At 37.4% G+C, this 15,701-nt stretch overlaps 1 protein-coding gene across 2 annotated transcripts; it reads right to left on the bottom strand.

The window, feature by feature from the left end:
• Positions 1–1,221: 1,221 nt before the first annotated feature.
• On the bottom strand, positions 1,222–15,081 carry LOC140239271 (C4b-binding protein alpha chain-like). 2 transcript variants are annotated; one of them, XM_072319144.1, is made up of 7 exons: positions 14,912–15,081; positions 8,809–8,994; positions 6,347–6,517; positions 5,396–5,581; positions 4,873–5,079; positions 2,459–2,620; positions 1,222–1,277 (listed from the first exon to the last, which is right to left on the bottom strand). In XM_072319144.1, the coding sequence occupies exons 3-7, from the start codon at positions 6,378–6,380 to the stop codon at positions 1,261–1,263; spliced, it is 606 nt and encodes a 201-aa protein (XP_072175245.1). In that variant the 5' UTR covers positions 6,381–6,517; positions 8,809–8,994; positions 14,912–15,081; the 3' UTR covers positions 1,222–1,260. The 2 variants fall into 2 exon arrangements, with proteins under 2 accessions (XP_072175245.1, XP_072175246.1); XM_072319145.1 differs by lacking the exon at positions 14,912–15,081 and adding an exon at positions 9,370–9,440.
• Between the last annotated feature and the right edge of the window lie 620 nt (positions 15,082–15,701).

The raw sequence follows: 15,701 nt of genomic DNA, 5'->3' as shown, positions 1-15,701 counted from the left end.
CTGTGTGCCACATAATAATAATAATAATAATAATGATAATAATAATAATAATAATAATAACAATAATAATAATGTCTTATTTATCCAGGGTAGCCTCTTCAGTGTTGCCACTGCTCTACCAGAGGGCCCTGCCATTATTATTACCCTATAGCGTTGCCAGGTACCCATTATACACCTGGGTTGAGAGGGACATGGTGGGTAAGAACATCTTGTCCAAGGACATAAGCACTGGGCGGGAATCGAACTCGCGTCCTCCGATTGGGATTCGGGAGTCGTATCCACTATGCCACTATTCTAGGACACCAACGTAGTCATGCTTTAAGAAAACATTCTGTTTGTTTGTTTTTTTTTTTAATCTATGTTACTGCTCTATAGATTTTTGTTAAGCTGGACATGTAGTGAGCAAATCTGTAGAGAAAATATCAAGCTTTGCTTTGATGAAATTGTACTAGAAATCAATGATTGTTTTTCTCTGAAATGACATGTAGCTACATTACTGTAAAGGCATGGCTTTTGCACACAGAACAGTGACAGAAACTTAGAATTTACACGCAGATCTATAAGGGAACACTGCCTGATAGTCAATTACCAAATAAAATGCAAGCTGTATGTGAGACGAACGGAAGCGCGAGAAAAGCTTTCATTGTACTGCGGCATTTGGCGATTTACCGATCGGTTTGGGCGGGTTTGTGGGTTTGAGCAGAATATGCGAAGTTGGCACGCCGTCAACTGAGTCGGACGTGCGAACGTGGCACATAAAGAGTTGAAGGAGGCATAACGGATGGAAACGAGTGGAAAACGGCAAAGAACAGTGCAGATACAGGAGAAAACATGCAACTATCGGACAAGGTTCGGATCGCGCTATCCGTTTTTGGCGAGGAAATACTTTGTGCATGCACAAAGTTTCCTGGCCGCTCTGGCTGAAATCACCGGAAGATAAACGTCTATCCAGATGATAAAAAGGGCAAGATGCCAAAAATCGACATTCGTTTCTCATACGTTTGCTTTATCCGGCAAAGTGTGACAGGGGCGTAAGTCTGAAAACACAACATACAAAACTGGTTTATTTATTTATTTATTTATTTATTTATTTATTTATTTATTTATTTATTTATTTATTTATTAAGTCTTCTTTAAAAGCAGGGTAGTCCCATTCAGTGCCACAAAGGCCTGCTTTACAAGGGAGCCCTGATGCTTTGTATAAACGATGGGTACGTCAATGTCCGTTCTCTGCTCCCAATGTGTCAGGTTTAGGATTCTTCACAGTTCTGTGTTCACTGCGTGAGGTAAAAAGAAAATGTAAATGAAATTAGTAATGGATGTTACATTTGTCGGGAATAGGTTCTTTTATTAACCAGAGCGTAATATACTGGTCTGACAGTCATCAGGTTGCGCTTGATGGCATGATCTCATAATTCATCCAAGGTTGAAATAGAAATTCACACTACAGTTTAGCAGTGAGGAAATTGCGATCTGTCAACACAAACAGGAGATTCTTTTTTATGACTGTAAAGATTGAATTTACTTCTTTGTTAGGACACATGTATTTAACAAAATAATCAGAGCTCTGATTGTAAACTGTAATTTTTTCTTTGTCTGCTTCTCTTCTTCATCTAAAACCTGTACTTCAAACACTTTCATTTCTCGTATCCTGCTGAAAAGAACACATTGTCCCATAGTGTGAAACACAATGTGAAATGTCTTCACAATGTTAAAATCAAAGTTTTAACATTGGGAACTTAGTGTGAATCATCAGTTCGCAGTGCCAAACAGAACATCACAATGTGAACACTCTGTGAAAAAAAAAAACCCACACAGTGTGAAATCAACAGTGTGAAATCATCTTCATTATAATGTTAAAATCAAAGTTTTAACATTGGGAACTTAGTGTGAATCATCAGTTCGCAGTGCCAAACAGAACATCACAATGTGAACACTCTGTGAAAAAAAAAAAAACCCCACACAGTGTGAAATCAACAGTGTGAAATCATCTTCATTATACTGTTAAATTCGAGCGTTTTGACATAGCTGACTATGTGAACACATTGTCAACACACTGTGGAACACTGTGGGACACTGTGTTCGTTCCAGTAGAGGAAACAGACAGAAATATGCAACATAATAATGCACGTTCACAATAGGGGAGAATACAACGGAAGATGAGGAGGGAGAGTTTGATGAACGCGTTTCTTAATCGCTCGCGTTGGCAGTCTCCTGCGTTCAGTTATCTCTGTTATTGACTAAAAAGACTTTATATCTTATTTAAGGTTTCTGAATAATTATACTGCCCTATGCAATTGCTTTTGTATATCTACTTGTGCCATGTTCTATTATCGTTTTGAATCACTGCACTTGTTGTCATTTGTCTTAATGCTTTTGAAATTTGTATTCAATTTGCATTTGATTGAATGCGGAAATAATTCAAATCAAATCAAAATCAAAAGAATGCGTTTCTTACAAGCACAACGAACGTTGGGTTTCCACGCCCCATCATCGCAGAATGCTCTAGGACCACCGAGTCTGACCATCCCTGGAGTTTGGGCGCACTGGAAGGTGTGTACCTCGCCGTGGCGAAACAACTCATCCGCCACGTCCGTGTTCGCTGGTCCAGTGCAGTTGTCTATAAAGATATAATATACATACTGAATTATGATTGAAATTATGTCTAGTTGTGTGAACGACATTCAACGAGAAAGTTGAAAACCGTCCATCCCTTCTAAGCAAACATTTAAAAGATAATGATTTAAACATGTCAAATACTAATGCGAATCGGGAGCCGGCATAAAGATACGGGAGATGTAATGTAGCTTTCATGGTGACCTATAGTTTGTTGCATGCCATATTGCATTTGATTTGATATGATTTTAATTTATTTTCCATTAAAAAGTCACACAATTATTGCATAAACAAAATAATACATAAAATCAACGGAAGGATAGCCCTACTCAGCTATGTTTGTCATAACACAGCTGTTTTCCAGAGGGGTCCTAGAAATTAACGATGTTGTGATAAACAAAATGATCATGACATGAATTACAATATGATAATGAAGAAAATCGATAAATCTTAAATCAAACCAAAAAAATAAGATTAAGATAAGAACAAAATGGAAACATACCTCTGACACCTACCAGTTGAATCAAATAAATTGCAAATATCCACGATACTTTATATATATGTATATATATATATACAATATCTATATATATATATATACATTAATCAATTAAAGCCATATTGATCAATTTCTTTAAGAAACAAATTGTGTGAAGTTAAGGATTTAGCGTCACGTGGTAAATCATTAAAGTAAGAAGCTCCACGATATGAAAACATTCTTTTACAATAATCAGTGTGTAGCTGGCGCACGCCGATCTGAGAGAATGGGATCGTATATTGAGCTACGTCGGCTCTTGGGAAGTCCTTCTCACAACGCTCGATCTGAAGAAGCCTGCAGAGCCATCACGTTAAGGTAATTTCCACTGATTGTGATAAAACGAACACTCATCCAGTTGAATTTCCAATCAGATGAACCTTTACAGCGAATAAAAGCGTATACTTAACATTGACGCTGTCTGACTATTTTACTCTATCATAATTATCTATTAAAGACTCTTCAACAGAAAATACAACTTTATATTCTGTTGAAATCACGGCTTAAGCGGCTCCATCCATCCACTACCTGTCGTCTTGTTATCGTCTTCTTCTATCTTTTTTTTTTGTCTTTTACCTTCACTCTACGTAACAAGTTTCACACACACACACACACACACACACACTCTCTCTCTCTCTCTCTCTCTCTCTCTGTCCCTCTTTCTTTCCTCTCTCTCTTCCGGCATGACAGCGACTTAGTGTAGGGATTTGTTCAGGGTTTTTGTTTCGGATTAGTTAGGTTAGTTATAGGTCTTTTTGTCTTGGTCTCTTTGTTTCATCTACTTTTTATACATGTATATGTCAGTCAATCGATCATATAATTTCTTGGCTTGTGGGAGGAATGAACCCTACAAGCCCAGCTTTTTAACATTCCTCCCCATTTTCAACATTTCCGTATACTTACAATTTTTTAAACTTATCTTTTATTTTGTATTATGATGAAATCTATGTATTCAATTTCTGTAACATATTTATATGTTTCTGTTGGAAATGAAAAAAAAAATAGTGAATAAATGAATCAATCAATAATGGGCAACTTCTGGAAGGGGCATTCCAGACAATTTTCACATCATATACATACATAAAATCAACAGCTCCATGGAATTTATTGTGGTTCTTGAACAGAGAAATCAATAACCTGAAAATCTTAAACAAATTACATTGAACAGTGTTGATGACATAGGAGCCTCACATATCTCAGAAATGTAGCAGTGTGATTTCATTACAATACCGATTGCTTAACAAGTTCACCTGTGAAGAATCTATGCATGCCTTCTTTTGTTCTGCTTACTTGAGGAAATGAGCCCCAACCCATGTGCATTCTAAAAGCGAGGCTGCCGTGTCATCATCCTCGTTCATCGCAATTTGTTATAAATTTTGAAAATATTATTATTCCTCATCCCAGTCACTATGAATTCTGAAACTCTGTACTCAGTATAACTTATTTATAGTTGTTCAAAATCAATACAAAAGTCTGAAAGTCTTCCGGAGGTCCGCTTTAATGAATGTCCCCATGCCTCCCTCCCATTGCAAAAATCCTTCCAAGTTCAGTCTCTCGATCCTGGCAAGAAAAAAAAAAATTAGTCGTTCTTTGAAACCACACGTGAATCAGCTTATAAAAGGTGATACCGTTTTACATTAATGTATCGCTTTAAACATGATGATGTGCTTTGTCCTCAGGTCCCAAATTAGGAAAAAAGCTGTCAGATGTGAGACCTATACCTCTGCAGGCAGGTCGAGGTCCACCGATGTTGAAGGACCAGGTCCCTGAAGAACAGGTTGCACTCTTGGGACCGTGGAGGTATAGATCCGCTTCGCACAGGAATTCGATCGTGTCGCGGTGGTTGTAGAATGAGCTCATGGACTCGCCGGTAGTAGTTGATGCGTGAACCAGACGAGCGTCATTAAAGGATGGCATTTGACACTTGTCTGATGGTGAATAGGATTAGATTAGACAGAATCTGGTTATGATACACCTAGATGCATTTTTGTTTACTGTATAATTTCACATCTGATGTCTTGATTTTGACGAAAAACACAAGTCTCTTTGGGAGATTCGACTGTATTATTACCAACCAACTCTTTCTGTAAGAGCCTCATAAGTTCCCTTTTATAATCTAGTTTTATAATATCATGTAAAATAATGTTTTCAAACACTATGTGTTGCATGACTTTGAAATCATGTATATCGTGGAAACCCAAGCGAAACATTACCAAACACCACACCGGTGATAAATATACGCACCATAGCATCGTAGGAGCATTGGATCCGGGTCCCATTGGTTGGTCGAATTGCAATAGGAGTACTGTGGACCAATGGGAGTCTTGTCATCATCACATTCTAGGTCAACTCTTTCGTTATGATCGAGGTACCCATCTCTTGGATACCAGTCGTAACTAACTCCCTGCGGGGTATCTGGTTCTGTGCAGCCTACAGTGTAATACAGAAGACGAAAGAATATAAGGCTCGTAATCATAGTCCCTCCTGAGCATGTAGAGCTCCATAGCGTGTTTTCGTCTTATAGTTTTGTTGACATGCCTAAATAAGATGCATGGGGCTCATTCACAATACTTATGACCATGTTGCGTAGAACTTCCCCCTTAACATACATGTATAGCCCGTGTGTTACAAAGTATGCTTTAAGCTCTTGTTCGGTCGGTCCCTCTTTCCAACCGTCAGCGACTCTTCACATCAACACTTCAGCCCCAATTAGGAGCACAATGAAGAGTGTCAAGTTCTTGTTTTTCCATATTCCCTGCTTTTGATTGTGACTCCTTCCTGACAATAATACACACACAAAAAAAAATGAACTCAACTTAGATGGGTTTTGCTCTATTTTGTGTACTGTAACTTTAGTTCCCGTAGGAGTATATCCATCCTATTATTCATCATATAGGAGTATATCAGCCTTCTCTTGTGTAACAATCGCTGCCCACCCCTAACCGGACTATCATGGCCATTTGATATACCAGCGATCATAAAAAGCTTATCACATTGAACAGAGAGAGAAAGTTATAGCCCCTATATCAAAAATAGGAAAGACTCAGTGTTACAATAAGTTAAAATACGCGGTAATAAGTACTGTTAAAAATGAGTTGTTGTTGTTGTTGTTGTTGTAGTAGTTGTTGTTGTTGTTGTTGTTGTTGTTGTAGTTGTTGTTGTTGTTGTTTTGTAATAATGGCTTTTAACGCTCACCCGCGGAGACACATTCGACCGGAGGAATCCACATTCCGTCATCACACGTAACGGTTGTGACAGTATCAACCGAGTCTTGTAGGCGGTAACCAGGCAGGCACTGGAACAATAGAGTTTCCCCGGTACCGTACGTTCCCGTCCCGTTCGTATTATCTGGAGCTGCACAAGCCGCTGTAATGCAGTCACAACATCTGAACAGTTAACGTAAACATTTTAAGGTTTTTTTTCTGTCTTATAATTTTTGCATTTATTTTACGCTTAATGTGTGATATTATCAGACACAAAAGTATGTAATTTTCTTGGTTATCATTCGTGGCATATGTATGTAATATTTGACTATCAAACCTAGTAGTGTCGTACCAGTTTATTTTGTAAGTGAACATTCGCAACGAAATATTAAACTTATTTCATTTCATCAACATAAAGGACAAACAAGAAAGCTATGACATTTTAACCTTTCAGTGTCATGACATGAGAGTGAGATTCAACCTCGCCTAAGTAGATTCCTTGGAGCTCGCAGACTTCGATCTATATGAATTTTGATTAACCTAATAGTTATTGAATCATGATTTAAAGAAGAATTCCACTCCAGAATCTTATCAATTTCATAAGAAAGAGAGAGAAAAAAACCCGCAGTGCAGTGCAAAAATGATAAAATCGGATAAGAAATAAGGATGTGGTGACATTCTGAAGTTCCGAATTTCCGAATTTCATAAATAACATATAATGAAAAATTGCAAGGGCATGATCTACATCATCAACTCCCTCATTAGACTATTCATAAGGACTGGTCAAGAAATATTTTCCGAAAAATGAGAAATTTTAAGATATCATACATCTTTCTTATTTCTTATCCGATTTTTGTCATTTTTTGAACATTCTGTAGGGATTTTTTTTTCTGTTAAAGTTTATCTATTTATTTATCTATTCACTTTTTTGGTGGGGGGGGGGGGGGTGTATTTCCTCTTTAATCCACCCGGGGCAGAATTTCTCCTCTACTCGGCCAATCTTTCGCTTACGCGACGTCGACTTAAGCAAGGGTGATTGTACTTGCGAATTATCTAGAGGTTATGATTTCATTGCCGCATTATTTTCCTACTGAACCGTCACAGTTTTTAACCGAAATTCTTATTTCTAGGGGGAAAACGAAGAAATATGTCACTGAATTTCACATCCAATGGTTCTGGACACTCAGCACTGCTCATTTAATGAGAAATTAAGTTCAGTTGCTAACTCATTGTCCAATGACAAGATTTACCATATTTCTATGTGAAATGGTTTGAAAAATGCAAAATCTTCCTCGTGTGGATGGGAGTATCCCCGGGGTATCCACCTTCCAACACTCTCCCTCGCGCACTTCCCTGAATTTAGTTCACTGGTATAAACAAAAATCGAACATTGCACCAAAGTGGTGTACCAGATATCTGGATTTCAAAGTCTGAGAATGCAAAATCTCAGTTGTGTTTGAGGGGGCTATCCCTTTTCCAACACTCTCCCTCGCACACTACTCTAAATATATTCAATTCTTTACTGATGGAAACGAAAATCGAATATTTTACCAAATCTGTGCACCAGATCTCGTAATTACAGGTCTGAAAGTGCAAAATCTCCCTCGTGTGGGACGGACTATAACCCCACATCCTCCCCCTCATTTCCCTTAATACTAGTATCTATTTTTCTGAATCTTTTGATAGAAACAAAATTCGAATATTTCACCATAAGTGTGCATCAGGTCTGAAATGCAAAATCCTCCCCCCCCCCCCCCCCCCCGTCTTGGTTTCGCTCCCTCATGAAAACAGATCGAAGCCCCTGGGGATGATGGTTTGATTTCATTTAATTTAACTTTGTACGTACACATCTCGCGTGCGTACGTATTGTGGGTTTCTACTCGTGCTACAATGCATAGTTTATGATGACTAATGCCAATAATCCCCCCCCCGTACGGATTAACGCCCGTGACACCTATACCCACGTGTAGATCTACATAGTAAAAATAGAAATACGCGTAACATTATACAGACTCTACAAAGTATAACAATTTGAACGTCAGGGGGCAATATGTTCTTCACATGTTTCCTTTTGTCCACAAGTTACTTAACGGTGCTCCGAAGAAAACATTTGAAGATGCAAAATTGAGGCTAATATTGTTGTTCTCTCTTTCTCTCTCTTTAATATTTGCGAATTATATTGACAATGTTTGAAGACATCCTGCATTGGTTAGTTAGTTGATTTGTTCATTCTTTGACTAGGTTTCATGGTTGCATATATAGCTAAAATTAAACATGCGTTAACCCGTTCCATACTAAATTCTGAAATGCTCATAGGCATAATGCACGGGCCACCAGGTTCTCGTACCGTACAGGTTAAATTTCAGAATCTTTTTTGTCGCACAATCCTCAGACTGCCCGCTTGCATGAGGCGCAGTGTTTTGTCTGTCCCATGATGTGGGTACTGCCTCTTACCTGGACATAATGGTAGGTCCTCGCCATGGGTCCAAGTACCACCAGTAGGCCCACATGTGGCAGAAGAAGGCCCTGTAACTCTTCCTTGAGGGCAGGTGAACTGAACCGTGTCCCCGATAGCATACGACGTTTTATCGGGAGTGGTGATTACACCACCGCTACCTACAGCAGGTGACCCACATGGGACTGGAACGAGACAAGATGCGCATAAAAGTTATATAATATTCATAATGATAACGATGATGTAAGGAATGGTTATAATAACTGTGCTTATTACCATCATCATATTTTGCGAATACTGAAGACACAATTACCTTTCTATTACTACACTTCTATTTTCAAGTGATTGCCAGTTTTTCTTGCCCCGCACATTTTTATGTAGGAACTAATCAAACAAATGACAACCACCAACGGATCATTTTACGGTAACATACTATTGATGACGATGAAGATGTAGGCAATAAGGACAATAATGATTAATGACAATATTGTTGATAATCATAATAATTCAAGCCACTAAACACACGACATGGATTCCATTGGTTCACTGAATTGATTCACCGTTCTATTATTATGTAAAGGCTTGGACTAAAACGAAAGTTGCAGTACTCTGCATGAAATGTAGATGTTTCCTGCACTTAATGAAACCCTGCAGCGTTTATCATCATCGTCAGAGAGATTTGCAAAGCGTACCACTTCATGTCCTGTGATAACTTGACGCAAAAAAAAAGAAAAGAAAAAGAAAACGAAGTCAGCAGGTTGGTCATTTTATTACACATAAACAATTTTCCGTTACAAATTTGACCTACTATCAACGCTATTTTTTCTCTCTCTCCCTCTCTCTCCTCTCTTTCTCTCCTCCCCCTCTTTCTTCTCTTCTTGATGCATAGAATTGCAGGCCTATACTGAAATAGCAATTTACTGTTTAACAACTAGAATTCACGAAAGCCTATTAGCTATAATGGAAAACGAAATCATAGATGCAATCAACTTAGCGTCTTGAACAATGGGGATCTGACCTAGTAGGCGTATACGGTGAGTTGCTTTACCTGCATGGACATGTTGAAATTGTAATATCGGATTCCAAGAATCACTACCAAGACAGTATAGCCATGTATTTGGGTCCGATATAGCACTACCACTGCTATGGAACATGACATTTTATACTCTGTAGACCTATTGATAACTACAAACATTATTATTGTTATTATTATTATTATTATTATTGTTATTAATATAATAATAATTATTATTGTTATTATCATCATTATTATTATTATCATTATTATTATTATTATTGTTATTATTATTATTGTTATTATTATTATTATTATTATTATTATTGTAATTATCATTATTATTATTACTATTATTACTATCATTATTGCATTTTAATCTCCCAGGGTATCGTTAGGCCGGCGGCCATTGTCATTATCCCGCGTTGCCAGATATCAATTTAAAACACCGTTGTGAAGAGAAACAGACCTGGTAGAACAGATTGTTCACTGACGTAAACACAGGGTAGGATTCGAACTCAAACCTTTCTGCTATGATACCCCTCACCTAGATTCTTATCCATCACCACTTACACCACATAATGCACACTTATCAATGGTCGTGTATCTCACTCAGTGTGAACAGGCCACTAATCCCAGCTAGTACACTCAACATAACGGACATTAATTTTCTCATAAAAGTGTGAAGCCTAAGATTTCAACAGGTCTGAAGCTGGTCGGCATTAATGTAGATGTATAATGTAATGGCGGAAAACCTGCCAGAGTGTGGCATTATCATCACAAGAGATTTGGAAAGAATCACATTGTATCTCGTGTGATAACTTTTTTTTTTTTTTACTTTTAACCCCTCCATGGACTATTTTGTTATCTCCATGTCAACATAATTCAAACTCAAAACAATCAACCATAATCTCCTTTTTTTCTTAACATTTCTCTCATAAACATTTACATTGTACACAAACAAATATTGGAGTGACAGCCACCTTAAACCGAACTTGTTGAGAGTACCCGATACAGAATTTATACATCTTTCATCTGCACAACATTCATTTTTTTTTCTTCATAGAGTTAAACCTAGGGAGTTTGTTTTTTAACTTTTGTACAAACATTTGATGCTTAATCAAAATCACAACACAAATTAGAGCATCGTTTCTCTTTTCTTTAAAACCAAAAACAATATTTTCCAGACTTATTTTTTTCTGTGCTCCGTGTGTGATGTGTGATAACTTGTGATGTGTGATGTGTTGGAATATGTGTGATAACTTGACGAATTAGAATAATAATAATAATAATAATAGTGGCTACTTGTATAGCGCACAGGTCCACTTTTCAGTGCTCATGGCGCTTCAAAAATGAAAAAATATCATATATTTACAAGCATATACATATTCAAACATTTCAACAAAGAAAAAAATGGTAAACAAAAGCAAATATATACCAAATAAAGAATACAACATATATCAATTAAAAATACAATATTAATCCAATATTAATGACATACAGCAATTACAGTCCTCAGTATGAAAGGAACAGATAAGTTTTAAGTTTGGATTTGAATGACTCTGTAGATGACAGTTCCCTTAACTGAAGAGGTAACTGATTCCACAATTTTGGTCCCATAACGGAAAAAGCACGATCACCATACCCATGTTTTACTCTGGGTGTTTGGAGTAAGAATGCATCTGATGATGAACGTAGCCTTCGTGTCGGATTGTATTTTTGAACAGAATTACTTATGTATATTGGGGAAAAAGAATGAACTGAATGATGTACTAATAACAGAATCTTGAAAATAATCCTTTTTTCTACAGGTAACCAATGTAAGGAACGGAGAACTGGTGACATGGAATCAAACTTATAAGTAAAAGTTAACAATCGGGCAGCAGAATTTTGCAACCGTTGAAGTTTTGTGACATCTTTTTTTGAAAGATTACACAACAATGAATTCGAAAAATCCAACCGAGAAGAAATCAAAGCATGAATAAGTATCTCAGCTGCAGATTTAGACAAATATTTCCTTATGAAACTTAAATTACGCAACTGATATCGAACATTCCGCTGAATATGAGTTACATGACTTCGAAATGACATTTCCTGATCAAATATGAAACCTAAATTACGGGCTGTTTTCGACGGAGTAATGCAAGTGCTACCGATGTTGACATGACATGACTGATAATCAACTTTGCTTAACATATGCTTTGATCCCAATAACAGAAACTCAGATTTATCATCATTTAGTTTAAGGCCATTGGATGTAAGCCACATTTTCAGGTCTTGCAAACATGCTTCGAGTTTTACAATGGCGGATGACAATGAAGACACAGTGGGTTTAAAAGACAAATAAAGTTGCATATCATCCGCATAACAATGATAACTAATACTATGCTTGCGAAATACTTCACTAATTGGTTGCATATACAGAGAAAAAAGCAGCGGGCCTCCAACAGAACCTTGAGGTACACCAAACTTTGTCATAGTTTTACAAGAGGTAGAAACACCAATTCTGACATAATGAGATCGATCACATAAGTAGGATATAAACCAATCAAGAACAGTTCCTTTGATGCCCAAATATCTCAATCGATGAATCAGAATAGCATGGTCGACTGTGTCAAAAGCTGAGCTCATATCAAGCATGATAAGAGCAGTGATGTTACCACTATCTAATTCTCTTAACACAATATCTGATAAGTTGACTAACAGTGTTTCTTTGACCAGGCTTGTACGCAGATTGAAATGAATCAAGCAATTCATTATCTTGCAGATACATTGTCAGTTGTGAGAAAACAACCTTTTGAAGCAATTTACTTAAATAAGGTAAATTTGAAATTGGACGGTAATTTTTTAAACACTCCTGACAGCCTGATCTAAGCCTGCTTTTTTCAAAGTTGGATGAATAACTGCTTTTTTACACACCTGTGGAACTACACCTAATCTCAGGCTAGCATTTATGATTCTTGTGATAACGGGTGCTAAAACTCTGCCACACTTCTTAACCAAATCTGATGGGATTGGATCAAGTTCACATGATTTGTTAGGTGAGTTCTTAATAAGCTTTTCTATCTCATTAACAGTGACAGACTGAAACTCACTCAATTCTGACTTGACTTCACATACAATGTCATTTGGCTGTTCACAACGAGTTGGGAAACTCCGTTGGATTGCCACAATTTTATCAATGAAATATTGATTAAGACAATATGATTGGCTAACTCAACCTGATCACCATGAGTGAGGTGTTCTGGTAAAGGAGATCGCTGTTTTCGGTAAAGTAAAGCATTAGCAACTTTGTACAACTTCTTTGTATCTTTCCCACAATCCATAACCTTTTTTGAACGATATTGTAACTTAGCATCTTTAATCAAGGCATTTACACATCGCCTTTGTGCATGATACATCTGCTTGTGAATCTCCAGTTTTGTGGACCTTGACTTCCTTTCTAACTGTCTACGAAGCAGTTTTGCTTGAGCTATTTCTGGGGTATACCATTCCGTATTGGGGTGTATTGTGACCTTGATTCGTTTCTCAGGTGCCAACTTATCAAGGGTGGCAGTGAGTAAGGTGTTATACAAATTCACTTCATCATCAACATTATTAACTTGAGGTTCAGCTGATAAAAGAGACTTAACATGAGTATCAGCAACAAACTCTTGTGGGTTTACAGATTTCAAATTCCGTGTCACAACAAATGTTTTTTTGATACAACGTTTAGGAAGGTTCAATTCACACATTATTGCTGAATGATCTGATATACCTTCCACAACACCGGTATTACAAAGTTGTACAGTGTTACCTTTATGAGTTATAAGCAGATCTAATACATGGCCTCGATTATGAGTTGGCTCATTAATATGTTGAATCATATTAAAGGCTGACAATAATTCAGAGAACAACTTCGAATTCGAAGTTGATGAGTCCACAGGTATATTGAAATCACCTGCAATTAACAAGTCAGACGAGCAGAGAAGCTGTCCATCGAGAACATTAGAAAACTCATCCAAGAAAATCTGAAACTGTACTGAACTGGGTGGACGATATACATTGATGAAATGCAACGATTTCTGCATATAATTCAGAGTCATCTGAATCATTTCAAATGTTGTAACATTTGGGGAATCTATTCTGATATCTAAATGACTTTTAAACAACACAGCTATTCCTCCTCCTCGTTTGCCAACTCTGGGAATGTGCTTAAATGTGAAGCCATGTGGTGTCAATTGACCAATCGGAGCAGCATCATTAGGCGTAAGCCATGTTTCACAAATAGTAACAATGTCTAATTCATGATCAAGAATATAATCTACAAACTCAGCGGTTTTGTTCTTCAGCGATCTGGCATTTAACATAGCAAATTTCAAATTCATACATGAAATATCAGAATTCACAAATTTTCTTTCGTGTAACAACTTCACAGTTTGATCCCTATTTTGTCTTACTACTCTTTTACCTCTGTGAGTCTTTTTCACTCTGTTAATCTGTAGTGCTGTTATTCATTGCCATGTCACTTCATTAATCCTAAGGCACTTACAAGAAGGTTGAGTGGAGTAAACATTGTAAGGGTTCAGCTGTAAAAGGTCCGAAATACTATATGCACGTCTTGTATTGTTATCAACAGCATGATCTTTAGTAACTGACACACTAAATGACGGACCTGGGTTGATTTCAACATCTCCACTGGTAAGCAGTGACATGTGAAAAGTAGAGCTTGCATTCTTATAATACAAAATGCATGCTTTTGAGTAGCCTTTTACTCTGATACCGGTACTAGACATGTTCTTATCATTCTTCACAGTTGGTATTATAGACCTACTAAAAGCGCATGTGGCTGTACAACAATACATACATGGCAAAAGAGTCAGTATTAGACTCACAACAAACATATTCCTCATTCGTTCCACTATACTGATCATTATCATCACTGTATTGTGCAAAACGTACATACAAATCTAAAAAAATTTTTAAAAAGCTTCAGCTCATTCAAGTATACAACAGTTGAGCGCATGAACACATTAGCGCGTATGACTTCTACGCGCTTAACAGCCCTAGGCTCGCATGAGCGCATAAACACATAGTGCATACCCTACCTGAATATGAAGGCTGTGGTGTGGCTCCCGTGCAAATGATATCAAACCCCAAATCCAGTTTGCCGATTTTCAGCCAAATCCTCGAATTACTTAACACAAAAATGGTCCAGGAGATTCACAAAGCACATACAATACAGCTGGCACAGTGACACAAAAATAATATCACAGAACAACACAAAAATCATAAACAACTCAGAGCACAGAAAAGAGGCAACCACGCAGGGCGCTCTCTACGTTAGAATGTGTAGCTCGCAGGCATTTGCCATCTCATTACAACACAATTGTCTATTAAAGAATATTGCCCTTCCGTAATTGCACATCGCTCCATTTATCCGATCTCTCCCCCTTCATCTCTAGTATATCGCTCCCTCTCTCCATCTCTCTCTCTCCCTCCCTCTCTTTCTCTCTCTCTCTCGGTTTTGATCTTGTTTGTTAGAAGAGTATTGAAATAGCAAATTTGTTTAAAACTAGTCTTCACGAACATCAGAACATGACGAAATCTTAAAAGCTAAAGCTGAAAATGGTATTATTGTCATCAAAAACGTAAGCTTGTCAAGCAATGGAACATTGACGTGTATGGCTATTGCTTACCTGAACATGTGATAGTTGTGAAAGCTGGACTCCAAGTATTAGTACCAGAGCAGTAGCTATATGTTTTTGAAGTACTTCCAGTGATACATGACACATCCACACGAGACCACGGTGTATAGCTTGACTGGTCAGGAGAAATCACTACGTTGGGATTGAGACTTGGCCTCGCACATGTCTCTGTATACAGTAACAATATATA

This window comes from Diadema setosum, chromosome 15 (genome assembly GCF_964275005.1).
Source record: "Diadema setosum chromosome 15, eeDiaSeto1, whole genome shotgun sequence".
NCBI lineage: Eukaryota > Metazoa > Echinodermata > Echinoidea > Diadematoida > Diadematidae > Diadema > Diadema setosum.
The sequence above is the reverse complement of the archived record's forward strand: the minus strand, read 5'-3'. Positions and strand labels throughout refer to the sequence as shown.

Excerpts from the sequence above, each read along its gene's own strand:
- LOC140239271 (XM_072319144.1), bottom strand. The coding sequence starts at position 6,380 with ATGTGGATTCCTCCGGTCGAATGTGTCTCCGCGG. Across the intron at positions 5,080-5,395 it reads AATGCTCCTACGATGCTATG|ACAAGTGTCAAATGCCATCC; the intron begins GTGCGTATATTT and ends ATTCACCATCAG. Across the intron at positions 2,621-4,872 it reads ACCTCGACCTGCCTGCAGAG|ACAACTGCACTGGACCAGCG; the intron begins GTATAGGTCTCA and ends ATATCTTTATAG.